Here is a 14,019-nt window from a genome sequence, read left to right as displayed (position 1 = left end):
TGCTGGAAGTGCAGCAAGCTTCACCCACAGGTGCGGGAGGACGCCCGCAGGACGGGTTCTGGAGGAAATGTGCAGTCTCCATTTTGTGACTGTCTCAGTGACAGACAAAGACCGTGAGGTTTTGACTCTGTGCCACTAGTGTCCGCTACAATTTGCTGCCCGTGTCACCAGAGCCAGTTGCCGACACGTCGGCATTTGCCACTCTTCATCCCGACTGCCCTGTCAGATGTGACAATGTTCTTTCATTACTTGGTATTCCGGCAGAGGACTCTGAAATACTCATTTAGGCCAGTGTGCCCTGCCCTCCCTGGGGGTCTGGAGGTGGAATTCCAAGTGGTGTTTGGGTGTGTGTGGGAGAACATGAGGTGGGGGCAGCTGTCACAGTAGTAGCGGGTCTTCACAGCAGGTTAAACTTCTTCTGTTCCTATGAATCCATGTTCAGTTGTACAGTGCTTTCTGCACAGACGGTGGTGTGGGAAACACGAGAATCTCCTATAGCTAAAAATCCCAAATGTTGCTGAGATATTGCAACTATTTCTCTTAAAAAAAAAAAAAAAAAAAAAGTTGGCCAAGGAGGGCAGATCACAAGGTCAGAAGATGGAAAACATACTGGCTAACATGGTGAAACCCCGTCTCTACTAAAAATACAAAAATTAGCCAGTCATGGTGCTGCCTGCCTGTAGTCCCAGCTACTTAGGAGGCTGAGGCAGAGGCTGCAGTGAGCTGAGATTGCACCACTGAACTCCAGCCTGGGGGACAGAGGGAGACTCTGATTAAAAAAAAAAAAAAAGTTTTCAGGATAGTACAGTTTGATTTGTGTTTTTGTACAACTTTCTGGAATCAAATATTATCAGAATCGGTTCTCAAAGGGGGTGGGGCGGTGATCTTGCCCCCCTCCCTGGGAAGATTTGGCAAGATCTGCAGGCATTTGGTCCTCACGACTGCGGGAGGTGGGTGCAGGCAGAGGACACTGCTAAACATCTTGCAATGCGCACCACAGTCCCCACCGCTCAAAGAACTAGGATGTAAATGTCAGTGGTGCCTTGACTGAGAAACCCTGGTCTAGGTGGTTTCGGGTGCGGGGCGGGCTGGAGGGTTGGGATTTACCGGGACCTTTACACAGTCCAACCTTGACAGAATTCCTGCTACTGGATCATATTCTCACAAACACGATCTCCGAGGCCTCGGAGGTAATGGAGATAAGAACCCCTTTCCTTTGGGGGAGCAAGGCGGGCCTTACAGAATTGAAATAACTGGCGGACGTCCAGGTGCGAGGGCCGCCTGCCCACAGACCCTGCCTCTTCGGCACCCCAGCCGGGTGGAGACAAGGCCGGGTCTGCTTGCAAGCGGCCCTGCGGCCCCTGTCAGGCAGGGCACGGGGATCCAGGATCTGGCCCATCCGCATACTCCTGGCCGGTGGCCCCGCGGTGCCCACGCCGCGCTACCGCTTCTCACGCTGTCTCTGCCTTTCTGTCCATGTGTCTCCCCAGGTAAAGATGAGCCTTCCAGCTACATTTGCACAACATGCAAGCAGCCCTTCAACAGCGCGTGGTTCCTGCTGCAGCACGCGCAGAACACGCACGGCTTCCGCATCTACCTGGAGCCCGGGCCGGCCAGCAGCTCGCTCACGCCGCGGCTCACCATCCCGCCGCCGCTCGGGCCAGAGGCCGTGGCGCAGTCCCCGCTCATGAATTTCCTGGGCGACAGCAACCCCTTCAACCTGCTGCGCATGACGGGCCCGATCCTGCGGGACCACCCGGGCTTCGGCGAGGGCCGCCTGCCGGGAACGCCGCCGCTCTTCAGCCCCCCGCCGCGCCACCACCTGGACCCGCACCGCCTCAGTGCCGAGGAGATGGGGCTCGTCGCCCAGCACCCCAGTGCCTTCGACCGAGTCATGCGCCTGAACCCCATGGCCATCGACTCGCCTGCCATGGACTTCTCGCGGCGGCTCCGCGAGCTGGCGGGCAACAGCTCCACGCCGCCGCCCGTGTCCCCGGGCCGCGGCAACCCTATGCACCGGCTCCTGAACCCCTTCCAGCCCAGCCCCAAGTCCCCGTTCCTGAGCACGCCGCCGCTGCCGCCCATGCCCCCCGGCGGCACGCCGCCCCCGCAGCCGCCGGCCAAGAGCAAGTCGTGCGAGTTCTGCGGGAAGACCTTCAAGTTCCAGAGCAATCTCATCGTGCACCGGCGCAGCCACACGGGCGAGAAGCCCTACAAGTGCCAGCTGTGCGACCACGCGTGCTCGCAGGCCAGCAAGCTCAAGCGCCACATGAAGACGCACATGCACAAGGCCGGTTCGCTGGCCGGCCGCTCCGACGACGGGCTCTCGGCCGCCAGCTCCCCCGAGCCCGGCACCAGCGAGCTGGCGGGCGAGGGCCTCAAGGCCGCCGACGGCGACTTCCGCCACCACGAGAGCGACCCGTCGCTGGGCCACGAGCCGGAGGAGGAGGACGAGGAGGAGGAAGAGGAGGAGGAGGAGCTGCTGCTGGAGAACGAGAGCCGGCCCGAGTCGAGCTTCAGCATGGACTCGGAGCTGAGCCGCAACCGCGAGAACGGCGGCGGCGGGGTGGCCGGGGTGCCGGGCGCGGGGGGCGGCGCGGCCAAGGCGCTGGCGGATGAGAAGGCGCTGGTGCTGGGCAAGGTCATGGAGAACGTGGGCCTGGGCGCGCTGCCGCAGTACGGCGAGCTCCTGGCGGACAAGCAGAAGCGCGGCGCCTTCCTGAAGCGCGCGGCGGGCGGCGGGGACGCGGGCGACGACGACGACGCGGGCGGCTGCGGGGACGCGGGCGCGGGCGGCGCGGTCAACGGGCGCGGGGGCGGCTTCGCGCCGGGCGCCGAGCCCTTCCCCGGGCTCTTCCCGCGCAAGCCCGCGCCTCTGCCCAGCCCCGGGCTCAACAGCGCCGCCAAGCGCATCAAGGTGGAGAAGGACCTGGAGCTGCCGCCCGCCGCGCTCATCCCGTCCGAGAACGTGTACTCGCAGTGGCTGGTGGGCTACGCCGCGTCGCGGCACTTCATGAAGGACCCCTTCCTGGGCTTCACGGACGCGCGCCAGTCGCCCTTCGCCACGTCGTCCGAGCACTCGTCCGAGAACGGCAGCCTGCGCTTCTCCACGCCGCCCGGGGACCTGCTGGACGGCGGCCTCTCGGGCCGCAGCGGCACGGCCAGCGGAGGCAGCACTCCGCACCTGGGCGGGCCCGGGCCCGGGCGGCCCAGCTCCAAGGAGGGCCGCCGCAGCGACACCTGCGAGTACTGCGGCAAGGTGTTCAAGAACTGCAGCAACCTGACGGTGCACCGGCGGAGCCACACCGGCGAGCGGCCTTACAAGTGCGAGCTGTGCAACTACGCGTGTGCGCAGAGCAGCAAGCTCACGCGCCACATGAAGACGCACGGGCAGATCGGCAAGGAGGTGTACCGCTGCGACATCTGCCAGATGCCCTTCAGCGTCTACAGCACCCTGGAGAAACACATGAAAAAGTGGCACGGCGAGCACTTGCTGACTAACGACGTCAAAATCGAGCAGGCCGAGAGGAGCTAAGCGCGCGGGGCCCCGGCCGCCGCGCACCTGTACAGTGGAACCGTTGCCAACCGAGAGAATGCTGACCTGACTTGCCTCCTTGTCACCGCCACCCCGCACCCCGCGTGTCCCCGGGGCCCGGGGGAGGCGGCACTCCAACCTAACCTGTGTCTGCGAAGTCCTATGGAAACCCGAGGGTTGATTAAGGCAGTACAAATTGTGGAGCCTTTTAACTGTGCAATAATTTCTGTATTTATTGGGTTTTGTAATTTTTTTGGCATGTGCAGGTACTTTTTATTATTATTCTTTCTGTTTGACTTCCTTTGAGAGATTTTTTTGGGTGTCCATCCCTTCTTCTTCTTCTTCTTCTTTTTTAAACCCGGTAGTAGCCTGAGCAATGACTCACAAGCAACGTTAGAGGGGAAGCATATCTTTTAAATTATAATTTGGGGGGAGGGGTGGTGCTGCTTTTTTGAAATTTAAGCTAAGCATGTGTAATTTCTTGTGAAGAAGCCAACATTCAAATGACTTTTAAAGTTGTTTACCTTTTTATTCCTTCCTCTTTTTTTTGTCCTGAAATAAAAAGTGGCATGCAGTTTTGTTTTGTTTTGTTTAATTTTTTTTGTTGATTTTTTGTTTTTGGGGTGGGGGGGTGTGGATGTACAGCGGATAACAATCTTTAAAGTCGTAGCACTTTGTTTCAGAATTGGAATGGAGATGTAGCACTCATGATGTCCCAAGTAAAGCGGCCTTTTCTGCGTTGATTTCAGCTTTCATAGTACATAAGGGAAACCTTCCGTGGTGGTGCTGGGGGAGGCACCCCACAGACTCAGCACCACCAGAAATAGGGTTTTGGAGGGCTCCTCTGGGAAATGGCCTGACAGCATTCTGAGTTTGTGCATGACCCTTTCTTGGAGTGCTGGTGTGCCCTGGGGTGCCATGGCTGCTATTCGCTGTAGATTAGGCTAAATAAAACGGGCTGAGGGTACCTTTTTGGGGAGATGGGGTGGCCTGCAGTGACACAGAAAGGAAGAAACCAGTGGTGTTCTTTTAGGCTTTTTTCTGGCTTGATGGCTTCTCTGTCTCTCTTTTTAAAATCACCCCACCACATAAATCTCAAATCCTGTATGGCAGCAAGTGGTCGTTGATCATTTCCCAAGCAGACGAATGCCCTAATGAATTGAAGTTAGTGTTCTCTCATTTAATGCACACTGATGATACTGTAGGGATGGGTGGGGTGGGGATCTTGCAAATTTCTATTCCCTTTTACTGAAAAAGCCGGGGAGGAGTTCCATGAGAAGGTGCCCAGCGCTACTGCCCAGGTTGTTTTGTTTCGTTTTGTTGTCTATCTCATTAGGTTGGAAGGTACTAAACATTGAACTGTTCAGATTAGACATTTGAATTCCGTTGACCCGCACTTTAAAGCTTTTGTTTGCATTTAAATTAAATGGCTTCTAAACAAGAAATTGCAGCATATTCTTCTCTTTGGCCCAGAGGTGGGTTAAACTGTAAGGGACAGCTGAGATTGAGTGTCAGTATTGCTAAGCGTGGCATTCACAATGCTGGCACTATAAAGAACAAAATAAAATAAGAATTCCTAGGACAGTTTTTCTGCTGCCATTCAATTTGATGTGAGTGCCTTGAAAACTGATCTTCCTATTTGAGTCTCTTGAGACAAATGCAAAACTTTTTTTTTGAAATGAAAAGACTTTTTAAAAAAGTAAAACAAGAAAAGTAGGTTCTTTAGAAACTAACAAAGCCACATTTACTTTAAGTAAAAAAAAAAAAAAAATTCTGGTTGAAGATAGAGGATATGAAATGCCATAAGACCCAATCAAATGAAGAAATAAACCCAGCACAACCTTGGACATCCATGAGCTGAATTCTCCTCAGCCCCTTTTGTTTTTGGGACAACGCTGCTTAGATATGGAGTGGAGGTGATTTACTGCTGGATTAAAACTCAAGTGACACATGTTACAAGTTGATATCGTTGAAAGAAAAGCAAAACAAAAACAATTCAGGAACAACGGCTAATTTTTTCTAAAGTTAAATTTAGTGCACTCTGTCTTAAAAATACGTTTACAGTATTGGGTACATACAAGGGTAAAAAAAATTGTGTGTATGTGTGTTGGAGCGATCATTTTTCTTTCAAAGTTTGCTTAATAGGTTATACAAAAATGCCGCAGTGGCCGCGTGTATATTGTTTTCTTTTGGTGACGGGGTTTTAGTATATATTATATATATTAAAATTTCTTGATTACTGTACAAGTGGACCAGTATTTGTAATAATCGAGAATGCCTGGGCATTTTACAAAACAAGAAAAAAAAGTACCTTTTCCTTTCCTTGAAAATGTTGCAGTAAAATTTAAATGGTGGGTCTATAAATTTGTTCTTGTCACAGTAACTGTAAAGTCGGAGTTTTAGTAAATTTTTTTCTGCCTTGGGTGTTGAATTTTTATTTAAAAAAATGTATAGAAACTTGTATTTGGGGATTCAAAGGGGATTGCTACACCATGTAGAAAAAGTATGTAGAAAAAAAGTGCTTAATATTGTTATTGCTTTGCGGAAAAAAAAAATCACATTTCTGACCTGTACTTATTTTTCTCTTCCCGCCTCTCTCTGGAATGGATATATTGGTTGGTTCATATGATGTAGGCACTTGCTGTATTTTTACTGGAGCTCGTAATTTTTTAACTGTAAGCTTGTCCTTTTAAAGGGATTTAATGTACCTTTTTGTTAGTGAATTTGGAAATAAAAAGAAAAAAGAACAAAAACAAACAGGCTGCCATAATATATTTTTAGTTTGGCAGGATAAAATATTGCAAAAAACACATTTGTATGTTAAGTCCTATTGTACAGGAGGAAAAGGGTTGTTTGACAACCTTTGAGAAAAAGAAACAGAAGGAAGTAGTTAAATGCTTTGGTTCACAGATCATTAGTTGTATATATTTTTTGTCGGAGGTGGCCTACACAGAGAACCGTTCGTGTTGGGCTTCTCTCTGAATGCCCCGAACCTTGCATCAAGGCTCCTTGGTGTGGCCACAGCAGACCGGATGGGAAATTCTTTATTTGTGTTGAGTGGAAAAAAATCAGTTTTTGTAAAGATGTCAGTAACATTCCACATCGTCCTCCCTTTCTCTAAGAGGCCACCTGTAAGAGGAAAGATGTGGAGGAGAGAGAGCGAGAGAACATCTTCCTCTGCCATCACTTCCGTGGCGGTCACCGCCACCACGTCTCCCGCCCTTACCGGCAGAAAGCAACGCCCACTGTGCTTCTTCAGTACTTGAGAAATTGTGAAACAAACGCAAATGTCATAGAAGGAGCTGGTGATTCAGCTGGGTCCAGGTGAAGTGACCTGCTGTAGAGACCGGCACAAATTGGATTTCAGGAAGGAGACCCCATCGCAGCCAGGACCTTCCGTGCCATGGAGAGTGCTGGCCTCTTGTCTTTCTTCCCTGCTTTGCTGCTTTGCTCTCTGAAACCTACATTCCGTCAGTTTCCGAATGCCAGGGCCTGGGATGAATTCGGTGCCTTTCCATATCTTGTTCTCTCTCCTTCCCCTGCGTTTCCTCTCCATCCTTCATCCTCCATTGGTCTTTTACTCACTTTAGAAACATTTTTATTTATTTATTTTTCTTTCTTCCTATCTGTCCCTCTCCTAACCCTCCCTTTGAATTTTTTTTTTTTTTTTTTTGTAAAGCCAAGTAGCTTTAAGATAAAGTGGTGGTCTTTTGGATGAGGGAATAATGCATTTTTAAATAAAATACCTATATCAGGAAGCCATTTTTTATTTCAGGAAATGTAAGAAACCATTATTTCAGGTTATCAAAGTATAACCAAGCATCCTTTAGGGCAATTCCTTACCAAATACAGAAGCTTTTCTGTTTGATGCACTCTTTCCTCCTTGCCATTTACCTTTGCAAAGTTAAAGAAAAGGGGAGGGAATGGGAGAGAAAGCTGAGATTTCAGCTTCCTACTGCAGTTTCCTACCTGCAGTTTGGGGGCTGCTGTTGCCTTTGGATGCCCCGTTGAGGTCCTGGAGCGCCTCCAGGGCGGTCCTCCTGTAGTCAAACAGCCAGTGCTCACCAGCTTACCAGAATGCCAGGACTAAGCCATCCCAAAGCACAAGCATTGTGTGTCTCTGTTGACTGCAGAGAAGAGAGAATCTTGCTTCTGTTTCATGTTTAAAAAACCAACACGGAAGCAGGTGATCCAGAGAGAGAGGCCTCTAGCGTGGGTGACCCAGCCGACCTCAGGCCGGTTTCCACACTGCCACAACTTTGTTCAAAGTTGCCCCCAATCGGAACCCGCCACTTGCCATTAGAGGGTCTTTCATGGGGAGAGGAGGAGACTGAATTACTCTAAGGAAAATGTGAGAAGTAAGGAAATCAGCCTTTCATCCCGGTCCTAAGTAACCGTCAGCCGAAGGTCTTGTGGAACACAGGCAAACTCGTGATTTTGGTGCTCCTTGTAACTCAGCCCTGCAAAGCAAAGTCCCATTGATTTAAGTTGTTTGCATTTGTACTGGCAAGGCGAAATATTTTTATTACCTTTTCTATTACTTATTGTATGAGCTTTTGTTGTTTACTTGGAGGTTTTGTCTTTTACTACAAGTTTGGAACTATTTATTATTGCTTGGTATTTGTGCTCTGTTTAAGAGACAGGCACTTTTTTTTATTATGGATAAAATGTTGAGATGACAGGAGGTCATTTCAATATGGCTTAGTAAAATATTTATTGTTCCTTTATTCTCTGTACAAGATTTTGGGCCTCTTTTTTTCCTTAATGTCACAATGTTGAGTTCAGCATGTGTCTGCCATTTCATTTGTACGCTTGTTCAAAACCAAGTTTGTTCTGGTTTCAAGTTATAAAAATAAATTGGACATTTAAGTTGATCTCCAAACTTTGTCCTTTTCTGTGTCTGTGAAAGGTGGGGGACGGACAGCTTATTCCAAGGGCGAATTGAAGGTCTTTCTCCATTTTCTTCCTGACCCAAATCTTTAAGCCCATAGACAGGATGACGGGAAATCACGGCACGAGAGATCTACAGTTCTCTTAACCCCTGCGCAGCAGTATGATCAGGAGCAGTGGTTCTTGGCTCAGTTGGGAGCTTTTGAAAATCTCAGGGTCCAGGAGACATCCCAGACCAATTCTTTTAGAATCTCTGGAGGCGGGTCCCAGTATCAGCATTTTTGAAAATTTTCCATGGATCGTGGAAAATGATCCACGTGATTCTCCAATCCAACTGAGCTTGTGAACAAGTAGTTGGAAAGAAAAAGCACTTGGCTAGGAATGATTAGATTCAAATGGAGCCTAATTCAGTTCCCATTTCCTCAATACCTAGAGAGAGTTGCTGTGAGCCCCGGAGGGATGAAAATCCTGGGAGAAGGAGACCCTGCCCCAAGGCGCTAAACGACTCTGTGCCCTTGGGCAGGTCCCCTTGATTTTCCCATTTGTGAAATGAGGTTGATGAACTTTGTGAAAACTCATCCATGAGGATTGACAAAATCACACCAGAACACTTCCTTCTTCCCCATGTGCTGGCTGTTAACAGATTTGAGGAAAGTTTCACTGGGGATGATCAGTCAGACCTTGAGGATTGAAGGAGCTTACTCAGCATTTCCCAGTGCTGGGCCTGGAGCAGCCAACAAGATGGGGTAGAAGGAGGCAGCGCTGTGTCCCAGTCACACTGAGGCACGAAGCCATTTCTGGTTTTCTCCATCTGAGCAAGAGAGAGGCAGAGCTCACCCCTGAGCATGAGGGAACCAGGGCCCAGTGGGTTTTTGACCATTCGTTTTCTCTGCCTTCTGTTCTTAAAGGGTCAAAGGACAATCTGCTCACACCACTTCTGCAGACTGTCACTGGCCACTGACGTGAACCAGGTACCAAGAATTCAGACTGCCCAAGAATCTTCACAGAGAGACTTTACAAGAATGAGAACACCAAGCTATGCTAGCCAAGGTGATTTGTGGGCTCTGTTCACAGAAATGACAACAAAAACAAGGGCAGCATGTCCCTCTATGTCCTGTCTTCACGCCACACAGGACATTGTTTTCTCCCGAGGCCACTGCACAAGCAGTGGGGTTTGAACTCCAGCACCAGAAACAGAGCTGCTGGTCATTCAGGACACTCACCTTGCTTTCTTGGGGCTTGAGGAATAAGAATTCCCAGAGAGAAAATTCCCTTTTCCATGGGTCCTGGGCCCCAAGTCTTCCCCAGTGGGCTTTAAAACAGATATTTGAGGCTTTTCTTTCTTTTTTTTGTTTTTTGAGACAGGGTCTTGCTCTGTTGCCCAGGCTGGAGTACAGTGGTACTTGTTCAAGTAAACATTTCTGCAGCGTCACAGACCCGACTGGGAAAACGGGTTTCAGTACAACTCCCTGCTGCCTTCCCAGAGTTTGCTCTTCAGTGGGCAGAATGGGACATCCATCTACCTGCTCAGCCATTCATTCTCTTAACTCTCCTGGAGTTCCTACAGCGTGCCCCACCCTCCTAGGCCAGGGGCTGCAGTACCTGCCCTGGAAGAACTCCTGGTTAGCTGGGGAGGCAGTGAACAGACAATCAATGCTCAGTCTGTTGGGCAGGAGCATAGGGTCTACCAGGAGGCTGGAGGAAATGTTCATGCCCTTCATTACAGAGGAAAACCAGCACTCGTCCCATTGTGCCTGGCCACAGCCCACACTGTCACCCTTTACTGTGGTTTATTGCTCATCAATCATAATGAAAATGGAATTGTGTTTCTGTGATTTTTTTATAATTAAAAATTTTTACAATATGTAATGCCCAGTTTAGGATGCATCCCAGGCTGTGAGTCCAGGGGTACTGTCTAGGGGACGTGGGTGGTTCCCCACCTGTCCAAGTCTCAAAACAAGAAAGCGATGCTGAGGCATTCGCTCACGGGCCAGGTCCCATAAGGACTTTATTTTTTTTTGGCTGAAAATGCACCGTAGGCTGCAGTTTGTAAGGGCTAGGCCGGCCTCCCAGCAAAACAAGGAGCTACCGAGGATAGGGAGAGTGCCTCTGTCTCTTTTCCTAGTCCGACTCCTTTCCATCAGCAAGATCTTACTAAGCACCTGCTCCTTGTCCTATGGTGCAGTGGGGAAGCAACTGTGCAGCGCCGAGGGGTTGGTAAACGAAAGAGAAAAATGAAGGGGCAGATCGCAGGTAACACCTGAGACCCCTGACTACCTTTGGCACTTGGCAAGACCCAGCCCTCTTGCCTGCATTTGGAGACATAATTGAGGGTTTGGTTTTGTTACCTGTATCATGTTTCAACCACATTTCCCTCTTCCCTTTGCAAAGCTCTGGGGTGGTGTGTATCAAGAACCCAAACGATCTTCTGACTATTTGATCTGGTGATGTCGTTCTTGGAAACATACTAAGAATACTAATTAGTGATTCCTAGAGAGAGGAAAAGCTCTGCGCCTATAGATGGCCATTTCAGCATCTCGTTAAATACTCTGTGAATAGCTTGCAACCTTCCTCATTCCTCAAGATTGTGAGCAGGCCGATAGGAAATGTGACAAAGCATAGATAAGCAGCAAAACATCAGAACCAGAGAGATGAAAAGCTCTAGTAAGAGGTCTACACCTATGTAAAAATACTGCCTAGAGAAGAAGGCCATACGCTGCTATACTTAAATCATAAACTTGAGTTTAAACTTCTTTTTAGCCAAAGGGAAAAAAAGAAATGTAGACACACTGCTTATGATTCATGCAGACCAAGTATGTCAGGGAGTGACACGCATGATAGCAAAATTTTGGAAGCTGCCTCCTGTTCAACAGTAAAGGAGTGAATGGGTGAAGAAGAGCTCCTTCGTTACGGAGTATTCCACACACCGACAATGCGGGGGTCGAAGACAATGCGGGGGTCGACAATGCTTCTGTGTTGAAGCAACAGAACTATGTATGAGATAATGTTAACTTTTAAAACAAGAGCAAATGTTCATCTGCTATGAGTCTAAGTGATCTAGCTAAAGGTATGTGTGGACATGATGTGCATCAGATGCAGATGCTTGGGAGGAAAGGCTCTTTGGGAAGGTATTTCTCCTACCTTGTCCAAATTTTCAGGAAGTTAGTCCTGTAGCCTTTGCAACTGAAAATATTCAAATGAATGTGTGCTGGACACACTCCCACAGATGTCTCACCAGGATCTTCCGTCTCTGGGAGCCATTTGCTTGGCTAATGATGACTTTCTGAGGACCATAAAGGTCTGCACGCATCACCCCTGGATGATGTGGAAAAGCTTTGCTCTCTGCACGACCAACACTAAGCACAACACAAGCCATCTTTTTTTTTTTTTAATTAATCTCTAAAATAATTCCTTTTCTAGAAAATCATCCTAAGGAAGCTATGATACAGCCAAAGATTTAGCTCCAAAGATGTTCACTGTGTCTATATTTACGATAGCAAAAACTGGAAATAAAGAAAATGCCCAGTAACTTGGGATTAGATAAGCAAGGGATAGGATGTCAATGCAATGGAGCATTAGGCAGTTATCAAAAATACTGCTGTCAGAATAACATACACGGCATTGGAGAGGTGTTCATGATGGACACATTAGGGGGTTAGTTATCTCCCGGTGATCTGACGAAGATGCAATGAATCAAACAGAAGTGTGGGCAGGAAATGCAGGGGAGGGATGATGGTGGCTGTTTGTGGATTACATCGTAGTAGGACCCCTCAGGCTGCATGAAGAGGGACTGTCATGCTGGGAGGGAAAGTAGGGGTTGTCCACAGAAAGAAGATGGTGGCTTGGACTTAAATCGAAAAAGGTAAGTAGGAGGTGGTAAGAATATCTCTGATCCAGTATCTATTGTGGGTGCAAAGAAGAGCTGACAGGATTTGCTGATGGATTAAGTACGGATATGAAGGGCAGAGAGGCATCAGGGGTGATCATAAGTTTTTCGGCTGAGCAAGAGGATGAATGGCAGTTTACCAACCTGGTGGAAGACTAGAGATGTGTGAGCAGGTGGGAAAGGGGAAAGGGAAGCAAGAGTTCTCGCTGGCACAGGAGTCTAGAGACAACTAGCTAAATGCGAACAATGCCTGTCTCACCAGGTCATTGAGACAATTCAGAAATTAAGACCAGGCCAGGCACGGTGGCTCCATCTGGTAATCCCAGCACTTTGGGAGGCTGAAGAAAGTGGAATTCTTAAGGTTAGGAGTTCAAGACCAGCCTGGCCAACATGGTTAAACCCCATCTTTACTAAAAATACAGTAAAATTTAGCAGGATGTGGTGGTGGGCACCTGTAAACTCAGCTACTTGGGAGGCTGAGGCAGGAGAATCGCTTGAACCTGGGAAGCAGAGGTTGCAGTGAGCCGAGATCACCCCACTGCACTCCAGCCTCGGAGGCAGAGCAAGGCTTTGTCTCAAAATACATACATACATACATACGTACATACATACATACATACATACATACATACATACGGGACTGCAAAGCAACAGCGCAGTGTAGTCACTAATAGGCATGCTGGGTGTAGACTGCCTGGGGTTTTTACTTGGCTCTGCCACTTACAAGCTGAGGGATCTTGGTCCAATCATGTAACCTGGTCTTGCCTCAGTTTCCTCATCAGTAAAAAATGGGGCAATAATTACACCTTCCTTATAGGGATATGATGAGGATTCAGTTAATTACTATTTGTAGATGTGCCTGAGTATGCCGTGAACCAAACACCTGGAAATTCTGGACACCTGTACCTTTCCCCTTTCTTACGAAGAACCAGGGCTCAGGTTCTCACCAGGGTTTGCCCATGTTTATCAGTAAAGACAGCCTGTGGGACTATGCGGTTCTTTCTGAATTTCAAGTTCTAACCCTTATTTCTAGGTAGGGTATCACAAGGCTGCACTGGAGGGGTGTGTTAGCCTTGCTCCTCTCACATTCACATTCAGAACAAGGTTGGCCATAACGTCTGTTATATTTTCATCTGCCATTGATGGCTCTTTCTGAAACTGGCTACAAGAAAAATTACTGTTACCTAACAATTTGCTCTACTGTGGTTGATGAAAATAAACAGTAAAGTTGTTAAAGATGCTTTCCTGTGTGTGTGTGTGTGTGTGTGTGTGTGTGTGTTAGGATCTTTCCCTGTCACCCAGGCTGGAATGCAGTGGTGTGATCTCAGTTCACTACAACCTCCTCCTCCCGGGTTCAAGCAATTCTCCTGCCTCAGCCTCCTGAGTAGCTGGGAGCACCTGTAAAGGTGCACGCTGCCATACCTGGCCAATTTTTGTATTTTTGGTAGCAATAGGGTTTCACTGTGTTGGCCAGGCTGGTCTCAAACTCCTGACCTCAATGGCCTCCCAAAGTGCTGGGATTACAGATGTGAGCTGCCACGCCTGGCCTCCATTGTGTTGCTGACATACACTGAACACAGTCGTTTCATAGTCTTGCTTAGCCCATTCCATTAGTCCAAGTTTGCTTGTGTTTTCTCCACTAAGGACTCTCATGGATCTGATTCCTTAGTGGTTTGTGATTTCAGATTGTGAGCTCATCTTTGTGGGT

The 14,019-nt window shown here is 48.7% G+C and overlaps 1 protein-coding gene across 10 annotated transcripts in view; it reads left to right on the top strand.

Moving 5' to 3' along the window:
- The window catches only part of BCL11B (BCL11 transcription factor B), a 101,252-nt gene extending 92,835 nt beyond the window's left edge, over positions 1–8,417 (top strand). For all 10 annotated transcript variants that reach the window (XM_035261424.3, XM_035261422.3, XM_035261423.3 and 7 more), the window contains one exon: positions 1,491–8,417. In XM_035261424.3, the coding sequence (XP_035117315.1) occupies positions 1,491–3,535 (2,045 nt within the window). In that variant the 3' untranslated portion in view covers positions 3,536–8,417. The remainder of the gene's footprint in view (positions 1–1,490) is intronic.
- The last annotated feature ends 5,602 nt before the right edge of the window (positions 8,418–14,019 follow it).

This window comes from Callithrix jacchus, chromosome 8 (assembly GCF_049354715.1).
Source record: "Callithrix jacchus isolate 240 chromosome 8, calJac240_pri, whole genome shotgun sequence".
Classification (NCBI taxonomy): domain Eukaryota; kingdom Metazoa; phylum Chordata; class Mammalia; order Primates; family Cebidae; genus Callithrix; species Callithrix jacchus.
The sequence above is the reverse complement of the archived record's forward strand: the minus strand, read 5'-3'. Positions and strand labels throughout refer to the sequence as shown.